The 11,605-nt window shown below is 40.9% G+C and overlaps 2 protein-coding genes across 2 annotated transcripts; both read right to left on the reverse strand.

The window, feature by feature from the left end:
- Positions 1 to 6,978, reverse strand: gps2 (G protein pathway suppressor 2). The gene is made up of 11 exons (XM_030075833.1): positions 6,781 to 6,978; positions 5,547 to 5,664; positions 5,293 to 5,402; positions 4,214 to 4,326; positions 3,991 to 4,070; positions 3,277 to 3,356; positions 2,927 to 3,101; positions 2,071 to 2,154; positions 1,783 to 1,859; positions 1,192 to 1,287; positions 1 to 784 (listed from the first exon to the last, which is right to left on the reverse strand). Exons 2-11 carry the CDS (start codon positions 5,638 to 5,640, stop codon positions 692 to 694), a joined length of 1,002 nt encoding a protein of 333 aa, XP_029931693.1. The 5' UTR covers positions 5,641 to 5,664; positions 6,781 to 6,978; the 3' UTR covers positions 1 to 691.
- Positions 6,979 to 7,731: 753 nt separating this feature from the next.
- On the reverse strand, positions 7,732 to 10,922 carry gabarapa (GABA(A) receptor-associated protein a). Its single transcript, XM_030076291.1, has 4 exons — positions 10,684 to 10,922; positions 9,205 to 9,283; positions 8,964 to 9,082; positions 7,732 to 8,809 (listed from the first exon to the last, which is right to left on the reverse strand). The coding sequence occupies exons 1-4, from the start codon at positions 10,771 to 10,773 to the stop codon at positions 8,729 to 8,731; spliced, it is 369 nt and encodes a 122-aa protein (XP_029932151.1). The 5' UTR covers positions 10,774 to 10,922; the 3' UTR covers positions 7,732 to 8,728.
- Between the last annotated feature and the right edge of the window lie 683 nt (positions 10,923 to 11,605).

The raw sequence follows: 11,605 nt of genomic DNA on the forward strand, positions 1-11,605 counted from the left end.
TTAGATGTGGTGTGTGCTTTTTCTTTTATTTCAACAGCATAAAGCTTCAAAACAGCATAAAACTGATGTTGTAAAGTCTACTTAAGAGGACTGGGGGAAAACAGAAAATCCTCCAATATTCATGTTTTGGAGGAGTAATGATCATGTCTACATTAATGGTAAGAAACCCTGGTTCTGCAGACATTTATGGGGCCTAAGAGAATCTGGCTTTAGCTTTAACTCACCTATGACACTTCGTGATTATGACTGCTAGTACTCAAAGAAGAGGCTTTTCTTCGAACAGTCTATAGAAGATATTGTGAATACTGCTGTGCTCGGTAGCACTAAACACAATGCCTTTACTGTGTAGTTTAAGTGCTAAACTATTTGAAGTTGTGTAAATCAAAGCTGGATGTCAACAAACACTAAAGAGGACATTATGCCTGTGGGTTGCTAAACATTGATCAAAGAAATGAAAAGAGCAAAAACAAAGCCTGATGGCAAAATAAAATACTATACAACAAATGACACACAATGCATTATGGCCTAATCCAGGGAGGCGTTTACAATCAGCCATCATCAAGCAAGCTCTGAAGAAGCTGCTCCGTTGTCCGTTTGACAGATTCTGCAGGACCTCTGGTGAAGCCATGAAATCTCGGTGACAGTGACAGCCTTAGCGAGGTTGGGCGGCGGTGCCAGGGCGCGGCTGTGTTTACTTGCCATGGTGATAGAACCTCTGTCCACTCTGGGCATGAGGCAGGAAGGCGTGGCGGGGAGCGGCTTGGGGAGAGCTCTGGAACGGAGCCTGGGAAACGGAGGCATCACGCAACATTGGTATGGTGATAAAAACAAAATACAGAGTGTACATGTGGACCTTTTGAAACAAAAATCTTCTCGGTTTTACAGTTTTGGGATACAAAAAGAGTAAGAACACAGAAGCGAACTGTGTCATGGGGTTATCTAGAGCTTATAGGCCAAAGGAAAAGTTCTCAGACAACTCTGTTAAATGGCAAATAATTTCTTCAATTAATTGAAAACCAAATGCACACTTTGGCCGTGGGCCCAATAGACACACGGTGTCTGGTTTGACTACCCACCTTCCCTGGAAAATCTCCAACAGTCCTTTATGAACAGTCCTTTATGCAGTGGTATAATTTAGCTGTTGTGAACAATAGAGTGGGAGTGTCTGGGATTTGTGCTTTGGCGTCTTACCTTTGCCGTAGGAATCTGGACCTGCATTGAAGGTGTGGGCAGCAGGCCTGCAGCTGAGGGGTGTAGGGCCTGGGGGTGCATGGGCCTCAAAGCGCCCTGGAACAAGGTTTTTTGACAACATGAAGTGCAAGGCAGGTAAAGTCAGAGCGCTCTCAAACTAACCCAGCGGTGAGGTTCATGAACAGTGAGCTTCCAAAGTATTTGGATGGCAGGACTTGACTTGACTCAATCAAAAGTCTGAATGTGCTTGTAAGTGTCTGCAAATCATAAAAGGGTCTCCTCAAATCATAGATTCTCTGGAAAAGTGTATTAAAGATGGAAAAGTCAGGGAATTTAATACATTCTTGGGAGAAGTCATGGAATACTGTGTCAGCCTCAGTTTAAAAAATTTAAATACAACCTCTGAATCTGAAGTAAGTTTTAAAAAAAAGTCATGGAAATCCAACATTTTAGTCATGGAAAACTATGGAAAAATCAGGAAATTTTGTAGCAGACGTGACTTAAAGATAAATATTCTGTTTTCCAGGTGCTCTTTTGTGTTTCAGTGTATTTTTATGGGGTGTCAGCGAGACTAGACTTCATCTTCCTTACCGCATCAGTGAAGCCTGACTGCTGGTTGGCGTGTTCCAGCTGCTTCTGGAGGGGGATTCCTGCCCCAGGGATAAATCCTGCAGAAGAGACAGCAAACAGACACCAAACAAAAACCAAACTATTATGTACAGCATCTACAGGAGTGCCAGTGAGGTTAATGTTACAGTGACTCTGCCATTTATCTTAGCTGGTGGTTCACTATCACCACCGGTTATGAGAGGTGTCTAGCAAGAGAACTGAATCTGCAGAGGGAGTGAAGGGGCTCGGGAAGCAGGCGGAGGAGCTGACCAGGCTGGGAGGTGAAGTGGCTGTGGACGGGGTAGCCAGGCTGCTGGTGGGGGAGGTACTGCATGGCCTGAAATGCGGATGCACCTGAGGCAGGGAGGAAGCACAAGGCTTTCATTACAATCACTAAATCCCACTGTGACATGGCAAGTCAAATACGTAAACTCTCTAAGTCGGTCTGAAGCCACAACAAGTGCAAAAGGCTTAGTAATACTGAGGTAAATGACAAAAAACTGAGTCTGATATTCGGAAACTGATTTTTTTTTCTCTCGTAGGCTGACATGACACTTACTTTCCAACAGAACTTCAGCTGTGGAGAATCAGACACCGCCGCATTTTTTTCTGTTGCAAGTTCAGTGGGTTGAGACGCTGATGTCGCATGTGTTAACGTTATCCTACTTACAAGTTGAACTTTACACTTACATGTTGATAGTTCATGTGTAAACATGTCATCATATAAAGTACAAGTGAATGATTTGCTTACAACAACAAAACAAACCTGTCAAATCTTTATCTTCAATATGCACAGATTCTGTACTGTTCCACTGGTTTTGCATTCAGCTAGTTAAAACCATTTCAAAATGCACTGTAAAACTGTAAACATTATTCATTTGAATCAGGGCTTTAAATTGTGACCATACCTACTGATCTTTAAAAAAACAAACAAACTGTAAAACAATATATTACAGACACATTGGCATACTGCAATGTGCCCTATTTTTTCAGGCTCTCTGTGATGTTTTCATGATAAACACATTCAGTGAATCAGCCAGGACATCTGAGCGATGGGATCCTTGTGTAGTTGAGCCCTCAGTTTGCAACAACAACACAATTAAGAGTTTTAAATGTGATCCTGTACCTCTGATCTGAGAACTGCTGGCAAAGCTGACAGGTACAGAGGGTCCTGGGGCGTAGGTGGAGGGGTGCTGAGCCTGGGCCACCCCATAGGGCTCATGGACCCCCTGGCCTCCACTGAACTGGCCATGTTCTGCCGAGCCTGCACTGAAGCCCGGCTGCGTCTGATAGTGACGGCCCTGCGGAAGAGGGAGACGGCTTGATCCAAATTACTTAAGTCCTAATATCTGTATTCTCTCTTTTGAGACACAATGAACAAGTTAAATTATTGGGGGAAAATGTGCAGCGATGTAGAGCACAACTGTGACGTTTGGTGGAGAGAGAGAGAGAGGGTTAATTTGCTCTTTCACTTACTGGTATCACAGGAGTTGGGAATAACTGTTTGCTGCGTTCTCCTAGCAGCGCACCGGGTCGACTGTGGCTGACCGGACTGCCTAAGAGAGGAAAAGAAGAGGATCAGCAGACTGGTAATAATATAATAAAGACAATGACATTTTTCTCTGCTTTCTCTGCAGCAGGCATTAAGAGCCAAATTCTGGTCAGTAAGGGTGAGACACTTCACTCCTCACTAATTTTGCACAAATAATCTTCTTTACTGACCACAATCTGCTTAAAAGTGAGCAAAATGTAACCTTCAGAGCAAAATTCACATCTTAGCCATCAATTTCCAAATAAACCCCAGGCAAATCCTCTACACATGTTCAGAAAGAAGTTGTGTCTGCTGTGTCTTGTACTAGTTATATCAACATCTGAGGAAAAATCTCCCACATAGTTTTTTGGGTGTATACTGTTCTGATACCAGCAGATGGGACTGTTTGGTCACAATTTAGAGCCCTGTCTGACATACATTATGAGTAATGTTTACACTTTTATAGCGTGTTTTGAAATAGTTTTAATTAGCTGGTTGAAAGGCCATGACTATGCAATGGGAATATAAAGAATATGTGCATGTTGAGGGATAATCTGTCATGGGTTTGTTCTGAAATAACAAAATACCAGCCTTTATAAACAAAACATTCACTTATAGTTGAGGTGATACGCGTGCGGTAAGTGCGATAAGTGCTTTACCTGGAATGCTCAGCAGGTGCTGTCCAGCGTGCATGGGCAGACTGGGCTGGTAGCTGGCCGACGTCAGTGTTGTGATATCACTGGAGAAGAACAAGTGGACACCAGGTTGACTTCAATTAAATGATGGGGGCTAAATAAGCATTGTTAACAGCAGCACCCTCCAAATATGGTCAAAAAACTTCACATACTAGTTTAAAAACAAAATCAGTGAAGACTGAACTACCTCTGCTCCTTTCTGCGCCTCTTCTCCTCTTCATGGAGAACTTTCTTGAGCTGTAAGAACAACTGGTGTTTCTCCTCTTGGAGCCCCTGAAGTTTCTCTCCCATCTTCATTACCTGAAGTTGGGATGACAAAGCCACACTGAGTTGGAAATATTAACGCTAAACGAGCTAAATAAGCACTAATCTGCAGACACAAGAGGATTAAGCAGCAATTTCAGAGCCCGACCTATATATTGGCTGGTCGATTCTGGCTCATCACAGATATTTTGATACAGGAGTAGTAGTTGGCAAATATGAAAAAAAAAGCACACCACAATAAATAACATTTATAATTTACAAACAGTGTTATCATTAAATAGTCTGTCCAGCAGACTCCACTGTTTACAATACTTCATATAGCAGCCATATCAAGCCTAACACACATCTTTATCACAACTAATCCATTATCAAATTGGATGCTTCCTTCTTACAAATGTGTATTATGTAAAAACATGTCAGCTGACATTAACATAACTAATCCAATCCAATACTAATCCAATCATCCTCATCAGCCCCAACAATCTAGTATCTAGATGAAATACTAGCCTAGACTGGAATTTCCACCTGTGTTTTAAATATGATGAGCTACTGCAGACTAGGGGCGTGATGGTTCAATAAACGCACGTTTCGGTTTATTTTGCGGTTTCTGGGTCACGGTTTTGGTTCGGTTTGTTTTGTACATCAGGGCGGAAAAAACAAAACAAAACACTACAATTTCCAATATTTTCCATATGTTGTCTTATTTGCTAAAATAACTTTTTTCATTCAGAGATCTGGGATACCATATGGAATCAACAAATATTCTTTCAAAGGCAAAAGTCTACTTAGGCTATTTAAATCAAACTTACAAATATTTTCAGTATGTTCATTAATTCTTCAGCTAAGAGTGTGGTGAGATGGCTCGCCACACTTTGGACATGTTTGCAACATGTTTCTGTCTTATATGCTGCAGAGAATAACAGAGAGCATATTTCCCAAAAACCCTTTCATATGATGCTACAGTCTTCTGTGGTGAGAATATTTGTCTTATCACTTCCCAACCTGTTCTTTGGTTTCCTCCAAAGACATCCTCTCCTCGATTTCTTTTGTTCTCTTCCTCTCCTCCTCCTCCTTCATCTTCTGCTCCATCATTTTGTCAACTTCTTCCTCCTCTGACAATTGACAGTCGTTACAGCATTACACACTTGGAACAGAGATATTTCACTGTATGTTATATATGCAAGCAAACACACACACACACACACACACACACACACACACACACACACACAAACACACAGACTGGAGCAGCTCACCTTGCCTCTTGCGCTCCCTCTCCCTCATGATGTGTTTATGGAGGGCTCTGGCCATCGCGTTGGACAGCTTGGGTCTCTCCAGCAGAGCGGGCATGGTGACAGGCAGTGGAGGTGCCAGCTGGGTGGGTGAAAATATACTTTACAACACTGTGCTGGGAGGGAAGACTGCACCTCAACAATGTTTTTCTCAGTGGAGAGCTAAACCAAAACACCAAAAGGGCATGTGCAACACATGTGAAAAGGTAGCACATCCCAAATTTTCACGTCAAGGAGGACAAAATACTCACATTACTGATGTGATTTGAGCCAACTCAACAGGTGAAACATGAGTTTATTGTCCTAACTGGCTTGAAAATTTAGGATGTGCATCCTCTTCACCTTTTAAATAGTTTAGGGTGTATCTTACATATCGTAAAGCTAGATAGATAGATAGATAGATAGATAGATAGATAGATAGATAGATAGATACTTTATTCATCCCGCAGGAAATTCACATTTTTTCAGCAGTATCCACAGATTACAGATTAAGTAAATAAAAAAAATAAAAATAAAGAATAAGATCTAAGTACAACAGAATAACCTAAGTACAACCCAGTGTGCAAAAAGCAATGTGCAAAAAAAAAAAAAAAAAAAAAAAAAAAAAAAAACAGAAAAAAACGTGTGCATGGGTGTATAAAATGTGCATAGAGGTAGGTCAATGTGCAAATTTAGAAGAAATATACAGTATACACATGATAAATAGCAGTAAGCAATATAAACACTATAAACAAGGATTATAAAAAGATAGAAATATGAACAATTTAAACAGAAGTATTAACAGTATCTTGAATGTGGGCAACAGCGCTTAGATATGAAGTTAACAAGAGGTCAAAGCCGTAGGATAACTCTGTAGAAAATTCAACAGGAGGAATAGCCAACAACGAAATAGTATTTCATGCAGTAACGTTAGCTTACGTTGGCCTCGTTGGTAACGGGAGTTGGCCTACTTTACCATTGGGCTAACAGTGCTAATCCAATGTAGCTACTGTGTATTGGAGACAAGTTGTTAGTTGTTGGTGATTTATATACACGGTATACGTACATACACACATAAGAATGTGTATGAAACCCGGGTCTATAGAGGGTTAGGGTTAAAAACAGACAGTTTTACTCTCTACACATGAGCTAGCATTAGCCAGCTCCGCGGCTAACGCCAGCCGAGCCGCAGAGCTGAAGCGGAAAGCGGAGCTCTTACTTTCGTTGCTTGGTTCGCCGCTCAGTGAGAACCTGACCGGCTCACGGCTCGGACCTGTGCTGCCGAAGTGCTGCGGAAACTCAACGAAATATGGGTCAAACTTTCCCCGAAAACATAAACATAACGACGGAGGCTAGCTAGAATTTTTTTTTTTTTTTTTGGCCTGAGTTAATGTTTTATTATTGTGCTTCCGGTGTCAAAGACGACGTCCGCTTTGCGATCGAAATGCATTCCGGGAGTTGTAGTTCTCTTGTATTTCGGCCACGCAATCCCCAAAGCCACAAGCAGACATAGCGACATGAAGGCATGGAAATGAATGAAATGTTGCGGATCGAGGCCGGGACTGAAAGTGAGGTTAAAAAGCCTCTTTGACACCGGGTGTGAACAGCAGCCATGGCCTTGCACAACTAGTACAAACACACACTGTGCACACACTCTCTGATACGATAAGGCACAGCCGCAGAAAAGCAAAGCTATGAAGTGTGTGAACTAAATCATCATGAAAATCCAGTGGACAGAGAAATGAAATCATGCACTGAACTCCACCCTTCCACAACCTCACATTGTTAGTCAAGTGTCTCACAAAGAAATGTTGAATTATATGCCTTGAGTTTTACTTCAGAACAGTGTCACTGTTATGTGTCTGTCTACATATGTATACACTTTTTTAAGATGTTAGCCTGTGCGGTACTACATATTCAGAGAGTATCTTATCATGTTATTAAGCAAAACACTTTCTCAGCACACCTCCATCTTGGCTCAAGATGGCTCATTTTCTTTGTGATTTACACTTCACACAAGTGACGTGGTCAAAGCGATTGCTCACAAGTAAAGCAGTTCCCGATGCTGTAGTTGGCAGAATTTAATGACCGAGGGAAAAATATGGTGTAACATAAAAATACAAGTTTGCATGTGTTCACCCCCTTCATTTAATAAAGACAAGAAAGCCAGTTAGGTTTTTATCACATTTTATCATGTATGGTCATGAGTGGACAGAAAGAGCCAGTAATGCAGCTGTATACAGAGTTCAATATTTTTTTTGTTGTTTTTTAAAAAAAGGAAACAAAACTTAAAAAAGAAAAAAAAATTGCACTCAGCTTTACAATACCTTTAGAAATTAAGCCATCTAAAATTAAGAACAATAATAACAACGATAATTATAATAGCAATCAAAGTAATGACCTTACCACTGAAAGCAGAGACAGAGGGAGGATGATTGTTTAGTCTGAATTCTATTGTACTCCTTGCAAAGGTCAGACGCAGGATAAGAAACTAAGATCCTCATTTAAAAAAAAAAAAAATGAACTGGCCACTTTAGTTTTAGGGAAAAGAAATTTCCCCACTGTGGGACTAATAAAGGAATATCTTATCTTATTTTAAATGCAGTATAACTATTGGTTAGCTGTCAAAATACCTGATAGAACAGACACATTTACCTGCCAGATAAACCTGCCATGCAAATTTCCCACCCTGCTCAAATTCATTACATCCTCAGACAACTTATCAAGACTGGAGCACCAATGACTATAATAGCTGATTTTAACTTATTCACATACTACGCCTTTCTTCCCTTACCTCTGAAATAACTATAATCACGGCATAGTTTTAACACCAATTTCAAAGTGGCACCTATTCGTTCTCAGTTTTGTAAGTAAAGCGTGATCAGTACACTTAGGGAAAAGAAAAAAAAAAAAAAAACTGGCCATAAGACCGCTTAATAACATAAGTCACTATTGAAAAGAGAAATAAACTGGAGGAAAATACAATTCAGACTGCAGAGGAATAATAAAAACATAATGGATGGGAGGGGGGGTGATGAAAGTGCATTTGACATATTTACTCTGGGAACTCTAGGCTGCTGAGCTGGATTTAATATTTTAATGAATAGTGGAGGTCTTGGAGAGTTGTATAGGTGGGGGGTGGGGGAGTGGGGGAGATGGTAGTGGGATCAGATTTCCCTTTGGCTATCCCCATACACGCTCTCATCACTGTAGGCAATGTAGAGGAAAAAGTCCTCTTCATGATGCTCCTGGGAAAGCAAGTTAGGAAGACACAGTGTTATGACGTGAATATATCAATGCATATGACTTCACCACCAATACAAACAAAATTAACATGATAATCTGACAGCATCTTAGTCTGCGAGCATGCCATTGATTGGGAAAATTAGTTCAGCCTCCTACCTGGTACAACAGGCCCATGGTGGCTGAGGTGGGTGGAATGACGTTGTTTACAAAGAAGAAGAGAGCATCCTCAGCTCGCAAGTGGATTCTTTTTCGGATGAGGAAGTAAAACTGGCCCACTATTAAAGAGAGTATGAGAGTGTGTGGGAAATGTTAAATGCAACTATGAGACAGCAGTGTTGCTGTAATACCGTCCACAGGCATTTGACATTTAATTGTAATACTGATCTGTTCCAGTTACCTGTCAGGTCGGATGGGACAAGGTATTTTTTCTTGTCCAGATCTCCTATTCTGGCTTTAGGGGCTTTCTCCACAATTACCTGAAAGGGAGAAATAAAGTACACTAAAACGATTGAAGAAAGGAACTGCAAAGTTATCTTTTCCCCTGAGCAAACATTAGTGCGCACTGAGGGAATAAATAGCTGCTGAACACTTCTGGTCTGCTTCACCTTTCTCAGAAAAGGGATCTGAAAACACGACATTTTCAGTCAAGCGATTACAAAAATAAAACAAGATTTGACACAAGGTAGGTTTTTATTCAAATAGTGACCTGGGCGTAGAGCTTCAAAAGATCCCCCTTAATGTTACATCAGTGGTTTGGAAATCCACTGGTTGATTTTCTGTAATGTTATTAGGCAACAGACCAAGGAAGCAGAGCAGGTGAGTGGGGGAAGGGCCAAAGTGTAACCAAGTCTTTTAAAGAACACCACCATTTGCATTCTTCTGTTCTTTCCAAGAAATAGATATTAAAAATACAAGCAAATTCATTAGACATAAGGGGTATACAACCTGCAATAATCATTACTATATCAACACAAGATCTATTACAAAATATGGGTGCTTCCAGCTACAAATATTGACATTACTAATGAAACCAATTCCGGCAGACTCAGGCTATTTCACAAGGCTGTCATACATCGCCTAACACACAACACAGCTTCATTCAGTGGTAGTTTTGAGCTGGACATTGTTGTTGAGTTGCCATCGGGGTGTATAAGACTAGAGAGCATGGTGTAAGACCGTAAACAATCCATCTACAAGAGGGACTGCGACGTAAACAAGTGTCCTATTTGTTGACACCACCTATTTTAGGGTACACTGCTGTTGCCATTTCAACAAGCAGGTTTTACAACAAGGTTTTTAGCGTACACCAAAGCACCTGGCCATCAACACTTTAAAAGCCATTATCAGCCAGTATACCCTTGCTATGTCTTTCCCATTTATGGCTGATGATAGCGAACCCTTATTCGGCTTATCAACTGTTTTTTCCACCCCTAGTCGTATCAGTAACATTTGAATTATGTTGACACTTTGTCATTGAGGCGCTGAATAATTAAACAAACACTCGCTTAAATTACCAAGACAAGTTATCATTAACGTTAGCTGGCCTGTGTGACATTTCTGCGGAGCCATAACTGCGGTTGTTTGTGAACATTAAATTATTGTTCTTCGGCGTGGCAGCATATAAAGCGACGAGAAATTTAGATAGTGAATGTGGGTAATATTGAAACTCAACGACGTCTATTATTGTTTAAGCTTAAATGTGTAATGAATGTCACAGTTAGCTAGTAAGCGGTGGTCATAACACGGCTAACGTTACATTAGACAAGACGACACTATTAGCTACAATGGCTAGCCAGGCGGCTATCTCGTTAGCTACCACACTGCTAACAACAGTGAACAAGCTAAAATGCTAACAGGCTAACCCCTGGCTACTTACTGGTACCCTATCCGGATACTTCTTCCTTATTTTCTCGCCTTCGGACCGTCTCTTCTCAAAGGGGTGCTCCTCCTTGTACTGAAACTTCATCGTCGAAGAAATGACAGACAGCTAGTCGGTCACTCCGAAGTGTATGATTGTGTCTGCTCAGGGAACGGACCAAAATCGTTGCCACACGACAAAAACAAACGATGCTAGCTAGCGTTAGCTTGCCACAGCTGTTTTCCTAGTGCGACTGCAGCGGAGGGATACAATAACAACATGACGTTGCGAGTCCAGCCCCGCAGAATGAAATATACGCAGTTTGGGCTATATCGACATTAGCCGTGAATAGATAACCAACGTTTATTTGAAAAATCGCGTCTTTTGAAACAGTCATCGTGTGAAGCTGATTAAATTCTAGTATTTTATTTTGTTACGGGGACTATTTTATTTTGATCAACCCATTGCGCTGGGCTGTGTGAGGCGGTGAAGAGGCCTCCGTCCTTGTCATATGACCGAGGGCCTTCAGCTGCCAGCGAAAAATCCCTGCTGGAGAGGAGACGAAAGGGTGTTGTAAGATTGTTTGTGCAAAACAGTGGATCCCCAGAAAAAAAGAAGGAAAAAAAAAATCATTCATCTCACTGTCGTTTCCAACCATAGAAGTCGCTGTAACATGAGAATGCACAACGATGACTAATCAAAATCAGCATCAGATATGCCTTTATTGATCCCCAGGGAGAAATTGCCCCTGCTGCTCAAATTCTCAAGAGCAGAATTAAATTATAAGAACAGAAAAAATAAGAAATATAAAAATGTGCCCCAGAAATTTGTAAGAAAAAAATTGTAAAAAACAAAAGTATGTGCATTATGCCTAAATGTGTGCATTAACCTTACAATATGGTACAACACAAAAATACAGAAATAAGAAATTAAACATATG

This window comes from Myripristis murdjan, chromosome 18 (genome assembly GCF_902150065.1).
Source record: "Myripristis murdjan chromosome 18, fMyrMur1.1, whole genome shotgun sequence".
In the NCBI taxonomy this organism is placed as follows: Eukaryota; Metazoa; Chordata; class Actinopteri; order Holocentriformes; family Holocentridae; genus Myripristis; species Myripristis murdjan.

Bases quoted from the DNA above. Each gene is read 5' to 3' on its own strand.
- gabarapa (XM_030076291.1), bottom strand. From the start codon at position 10,773: ATGAAGTTTCAGTACAAGGAGGAGCACCCCTTTGAGAAGAGACGGTCC. The intron at 9,083-9,204 runs GTAACTGGAACA...TCTCTTTAATAG, and splicing joins TGTCCCATCCGACCTGACAG to TGGGCCAGTTTTACTTCCTC. The intron at 8,810-8,963 runs GTAGGAGGCTGA...TTGCTTTCCCAG, and splicing joins CCATGGGCCTGTTGTACCAG to GAGCATCATGAAGAGGACTT.
- gps2 (XM_030075833.1), bottom strand. From the start codon at position 5,640: ATGCCCGCTCTGCTGGAGAGACCCAAGCTGTCCAACGCGATGGCCAGA. The intron at 1,860-2,070 runs GTCAGCTCCTCC...TCTCTTCTGCAG, and splicing joins CCACTTCACCTCCCAGCCTG to GATTTATCCCTGGGGCAGGA. The intron at 785-1,191 runs GTAAGACGCCAA...TCCGTTTCCCAG, and splicing joins TCCAGATTCCTACGGCAAAG to GCTCCGTTCCAGAGCTCTCC.